Genomic DNA, 6,860 nt, shown 5'->3' on the forward strand with positions numbered 1-6,860 from the left:
GGTAGTCATCGGGTTAATTGAACCTATTGAGATAGAAGAAGCGGGAGTTTATATCGCTGCTTGTATCAGTAAAGTGTCTGAGAGAGACACAGTGCCTATAAAAGTATTAAATGTGAATAAAGAAAAAGTAATACCACCTAATCATGTAGGTAGGTAAGGCTAGTAGTAGAGAACAATTAGCTGCAGTAGGACAGCACAGTATTAATAGTGTTAAGAAACAAGTATAACAAAGTAGGATTCTATCTTGGGAAAGGTAAAACAGAAACATAAACAGGGATTAATCAAATTTTTAGAAGAATACAGAGATATATTTGTAAAGGAAAATGATCCTAATGGTTGTACAAATAAACTCCAATGACTAGCTCTAAAGGCACTACCTGTTACAGTGGTAATGAATTCAAAAATGTGCAAAACAATTATTTAGAGAACAAGTAATATTTAGTATTACCAGATGGACTTATCTGTGTAACGTTAATATCTTTGTGATAGACAAGTTCAAGTGCTACTCTTTAACTACAAAATTTCTTTTGATGCTATGTTTAAAATGTTAATTCATGGATACATAATTTCATGGTCTATAAAATCCAAGTTTGATGTTCAAAAATAAGTAGCTTGTAAGAGACCCATACTTCAATTTCAAATTTCCACATTTATTAGCTACTGTCCTGTACCATTTTCTTCAAAAACAATGATAATGTAGAAGCAGTTAATCTGTTTTGAGCACAATAAATCAAACACTTACCCATTTTCAGTTGTAGTTGTGTTGTCTGGAAAAGTTTCTTAATGTCACCAAGAGCATGAAGAACATACTGAACTGTTGGCAATTTATTTGGTCCTTCCATAATTTTCTGAACATCTTCTATAGCAGAAACTGCAGTTATCCAGGGTATAGTAAACTCAGAATTCTTTATGAAAGACAGAAAACAAAAATCAGAAGTGAAAGTCTGCAGGTAAGAATCCTCACATTAGCAAAAAACTAATCCATGATTGTATAAGTTTGTTACATGTATACTCAACAGAGCTTCAATGCTAAAAACAATTTTCATTTTGCAAATTTTCTTTAAAGGCTGTCAATTTACAAACACATTCAAATTTTTGAAGAACATGCAAAACTGATTGGACAAAAAGCAACTAGTAAAAAAAAAACATGATAAAATACAAATGAGTGAATCCTCAATAGCTGTGGCACTTGAAATTCTTTTAGGCAGGATTAGAGTAAATTAATCTATGAGACCTATTTTTCTTTTAATTAGCCATATTTTTGAGTGCCAGTAATACCAAGCATGGGGCACACTTATACCTGATTTGATTTTATTACTCATCAAGATCTCTACCAGCCTACCCTCCAATTGAAATTCTTTGAGGCAGGATTAGAGTAAATTAATGTAATAGACCTTGAGCGTGGTCAAATACATTAATCGAAAGGGTTTGACCACCTTAGTCCAAAACTGTAATTAGATCTCTCATTTGTCAAGAGATGATGAAGCCATAGGCTAAAAGTTTGTACTTGAAAAAAAGACAAAAAAAAAACAACAAAAACTCAGAACCATTCTATGAGCCGCTATTCCATGGCTAAAAATTAGATATAATTAATGAAATAACATATTATAGTAATTTTCTTAATAAAGTAAATTTATAAACACACACATACACACCTGCCAAAATACAGTTGTGTAAAAAACAATTTTTCTAAACAGTCACAGACTGTAGGCTAGCATTAGGTAAAATTGTTGGGTGTAAATGACTCCCTTAGAAACTAAACTGCGTTTTGATGGTGATAAAAACTACATCTAATGCTACAAAAATTACCCAACATGGCGTTATAATATTATTTGCATTCAAGTGTGTTTCATCAATCTGAAATAAGCCTTCCTAAAGTCCATGTACTGGCCCATTACTGACTCGGGCCTACTTAAACGTACATGTGCTACTGTTTTTAGAAACAGAAAAATCGTGGTAATGACCATGGCAAAACATGCAGCATTAGCACACAGTATTGTTACTTTCATTAACACTGTTGGTTATACTATTTAATGAATGTTGTTACGTTTAATTTTTTTTTATTATACTTTTATTATAGATTGTTTTTCATTATTATCTTATCATATGTTTTTTGGACTAACCTAAATCTCCTAAGCTGATTGAACCTCATGAGATATCATTGGGATTATGGCTGAAATCTAACTGATGAAATAATGGCATTCTAGTCTTTATAAGTAGAAACACAAGAAAAATATATTTAATTAGCTATAGTGATTACCAGGTTGAATCTTTAGTTTCACTCTTAAGTATAAAGCTTCCTCTAATTGGAAGTTAATATAAATTAATAATTAAACAACAGACAAATAAATAATTATATTAATCAATAATCTACAGCAAAGAGATTCCAGAGACGATCATGAATAACATTCAACTTGATCAACTTTACTTGTTCTCACTCAACTGACAACACTATCAAGTAACTGATACACTGCTCTTTTAGGGTGCTATGGAGATTGCTCTTGATAAGCTTGAACCCAGAGGAGTGCTCACAAAAACAAAATGTGACTGGCATAGATCTCAAGTTTGTATACATCTTTATGAGCCCAACCATCATCATATGAAAGTAAATTTCATGAATATTTTTCAGCTTGAAACACTGGATGACTTCTGCAACTGATCTCACAAACACCTTCTATGCAAAAACGAGAAATTCACAACTGATTTCATCCCCATATAAGGCAGATAAGGCTTGCAACAATGGATTTTCTCTATATTTGGAGACACTAAACAATCACTGTACTCCAAAAGCAGCAACATATTTTCAGAAAAACTTATTTCTTGAGCATCAAATCGAATACTTTCTAAAATAATACTACTTGGAAATACTCTTTCTAGGCTAATATGACTTGAATTATAATATCTGGATCCAATGCATAGGTAGTCTCTAAAGTACAAAGTTCTGAGTACATAACATCAATACTGTCTGCTGTTTTCATGTTCAGCAGAAGGTGACAAAGCAAGGGAATGCACCAACAGTTGCTGCCCCTCATGTGGGATGGGAAGAAAAATTCTTAAAAAAAAAAAGAAGTTAATACACTGTTTACAGGCACGCCTCCTGGGAGTTCTATAGAAATGTAAGTTTGTATATTTTAAAATTTTTTCTTTGTAAAAAAATAAATACAATTATAAAATTCCAAAGCATCAATTCCAAACTATTTCCAACTTAAAATTTATTGAAAAATTATCATTTTTATTTACATTTTTGAAATTAGGTTTGCATGTGTACAGTTGAAACCAGAAATGTGTTCACTGGTTCAGAAAGGGTTAAAATAATTGAAATTAAATATGACAAATTTGTTTTAATATTTTTTTTTAATAGATGTGACTTACTTTTGTAAAAATTTCCTTATGTCCAGGTTTCCTTTAATTATGTCAATTTTGCAGTCCAAGTCTAAAAAAAAGTTTAATCTCTACTGAGTGCACTGAAGAACATAATACTACTTCATCAAATATGTAGCCAACAAAACAGATTTCGGGAAGGTGGGGGGGGGGGGGGAACCTTTTCTTCTACATAAACAATTTAAGTGATTTACCTTAGCCTAAATGAAACTTGTAAAACAAAAGTATTTAAAATTTAAGAAAGCAAAACAAAGGGGAGGGGGGCTTACCCAACTTCACAGTAATAAGCAGACAAGTTCTAAGCATCTTGGGTACATTTTTCCAAATAAAAATAAAATCTGAAGTTAGTGGACCTTTTAGAATAATAAAAATAGAAGGATAACTGATCTGTGCATTGTATAATGTACTGCCATTCATTATTGATAGTATCTTTTTTTTCACAGATATTTTCAGCACTGTTAATCTCTTGTTCACCAAACCCTCTAAATGTCTAATTATTCTGAGAATTCTAACTACCAGTGGACTTATTCTTTCATCAGAATATATTATACTTATATCCTCTTAGATAATTTGCTAAAATTGTACATAAATGCTTCTAATAAGTCATTTTAATACAAGAAAAACAGTACAGCTATAGCAGCAAACACTTCTTTAATCAGCTATCTTAGAAATGATATATTCCATCATCAGCAAACTATAATGGAAACACATCGAAAGTATGATATAAAATACTGAAACAGCAATTTACATAAAATAAATATATGTTAAGATCTGTCTGATTAACAGTGCTGAAAACATTGAAAAAAATACTATCAATAATGAATGGCAATACATTATACATTGCACATAAGAGTTATCCTTCCATTTTCATCAACAAGAAGAAGAACAGCACCAAATACTAGAACATGTAAAAACATTCCTGCCATATCCTTCATACCTCACATACACAATCTGTGGCTGAAGACCAAATGCATTACTGTTAACAAATGGAGGTTCAATGCTGATACAAACAAAATTATGAAAAAATAAATAATTAGCACAAAAAAGACAAAATTCCTTGTTCCTAAAACAGACCTGCATCAGTGGAACAAGATGACCATTTGATACAAGAATGAAGGTACACACAACTTATGAAAACACACTTTCTTGATTTCAGCAAGAATGAAACATTTGTGAATCTAATATGCAGAAGAACAGGTATTGTGATTTGTTGCAGGTGAAGGAAAAGACACAAGACTTGGTGATAAAGTTGAATTAAAACAAAACACTATTTTCTAACCAAATAAATATCGATATGCAACTGTAGAACACATGTGAACGGTTAAGTGGTCAAAGTAAAGCAGATGATTTAAATGTAGCTTACATGATCAATAGGTAGAAAATAAGATGAGGTAAGGATAAGATACTCAAAAACAAATCTTGCCTCTTTCAGATCAAAGACAAACTGTCTTTCTCCAAGAGAGAAAACTTTGCCTCTAGACCACCAAAACTACACAGACAATAAATATTCTCTTTACAGCTTATCAATCAGAAGAAGGGGCACTGAAATATGGAAGATGCAAGGTATCCTCCAAACACAAAGTCAAGAAGGACACAATGCAACTATCCATGAAACAGACGTTCCTTGACCAGTCAAGGAACAAGAAGTAACACCTCTGGCTGGAATGTTGCACACTATCCAACTTAGATTTACTGTGATTTAACATTTTAGAATTTTATAAATAAAAAAGTTACATACAATGTGGGAGAATAAGACACAGTATTTGCATACTAAAACCTTCTTCCCCTGCTTAAGCTTGCTCTCAAGCAGACAACAGTTAAAGTTTAATACCTGTTAACTGTATAAACAAGGGAAGGTCAAAGTGTGCATGTTGTGGCTGTTTTACAGTTACATTCAAAATAATATTATTAGTAATGCATGTTAATAAATTTGGCATCAAAATGTAGTTTATAATTTAAATTTCTATATATAATACAAGTTTAAATTTCTTTACTTTAAAAGCAAACATTTAAACATTTTTAATATGCACCATTGGGTCACATGATGAGGTGACACTCTGACTTCTCATTTGAAGATTTCTTCTCTTTTCTTATAAAAACTTCAGTTTGTTCAAATAATTATGATATTGAAAAGCCGGAATAAAAAATGTACACCTTTTATCATCTTACTTTACTGGGATATCACCATATTTGTTCAACCCACATGACATGCCCCTACATACCCTCTGTTTTTTAAAAAATATCTAATTCTCTCTGACATTGCTATAGGTCAAGTGTATAACCAATAAAAAGAGCATATTCTAAATGACATAAATTAGATGAATGTTTCATTTTAGCAGTCAAAAAAGAGCTTGATATGTTTAGACTAAAGATGTTGCTCTGAGCACTAATTAAATTTTTTAACTATTTATAGGTTAGTTAGAAAGATAGATAAATTATATGAATTTTAGGACATTCTGTTCTAGTGCCCGATACGTGTTCTAGAATGCATACTTGAAAGCTAAATGAATTATTTTTGGGTAACAACGTTTCAACAAGGTTTTGTACCTGATGATGACAAAACCTTGTCGAAACGTTGTACATTCGCTGTTATGTTAAACTTACATTAAAGTTTTTCTTCATTACCCATTCAAGCCGTCTCCAGTCATTATTATACTTGTAATGTTTGTTAAAAGATTGACAAATTTTGTGAAGATACTACACACAGTATATTCAGTTATAGTATGTATAATTTCATGTTTACAAGGTTGGTCAAACTGACCAAGCCATTTACATTGGAATAAAAAATTTACAATGTAATCCAGTGAAATCTTATGAAAATCACAACTCCCCATTAAGACTTAATGCTAACATCACAGAAATGCATAACGTGGTAATGTGCGAGATGAACCACGCATACACAAGACTTACAATTATGATGAACATACTGAAATAATACATACAACTAGCTAAACAAAGAAAAATACAGCACACAAAATTTTACTACATAAGAATTTTAAAAACAAATAAAATCCTTTCAAAATGTAAAAAAACTTGTATAAATCCAAATATAAAAAAGGAACTTTTGAAACTTGTATATAAAATAATAAATAAAACACTGAAATATAACACAATATCAGAAACATAATCCCTATTTCTTTTACATGCATAGATAAACTTAAAACATTTTAAGCACATAAGTAATATATGATATATATACTATTTTTTCAACATGACACATAGGGGAAAACCTTTCAAAGTATATATGATATAAGGTTCTTCAAGTTGACATAAGATTCTTTGAAATAACATATTAATCATAAGAAAAACACATTACATATAATATTAAAAACATAACATACAATAATAAAAACTAAATAATGACATACAACTTGAAGATAGCTTTTATATGCGGAAAAATCTGTTAAGTGAGTTCTTGCACAGATCTTAAAATATGACGTTGATAAACGGAAACATCGGCACATGTAGATATGTAGATC

At 30.8% G+C, this 6,860-nt stretch overlaps 1 protein-coding gene across 1 annotated transcript in view; it reads right to left on the reverse strand.

Annotated features, from left to right (window-relative positions):
- The window catches only part of LOC106460533, a 104,684-nt gene that overhangs the window by 28,848 nt on the left and 68,976 nt on the right, over positions 1–6,860 (reverse strand). The window contains exon 7 of the mRNA XM_013920250.2: positions 743–905. Within this exon, the coding sequence (XP_013775704.1) occupies positions 743–905 (163 nt within the window). The remainder of the gene's footprint in view (positions 1–742; positions 906–6,860) is intronic.

Source organism: Limulus polyphemus, unplaced genomic scaffold (assembly GCF_000517525.1).
Source record: "Limulus polyphemus unplaced genomic scaffold, Limulus_polyphemus-2.1.2 Scaffold789, whole genome shotgun sequence".
Classification (NCBI taxonomy): Eukaryota; Metazoa; Arthropoda; class Merostomata; order Xiphosura; family Limulidae; genus Limulus; species Limulus polyphemus.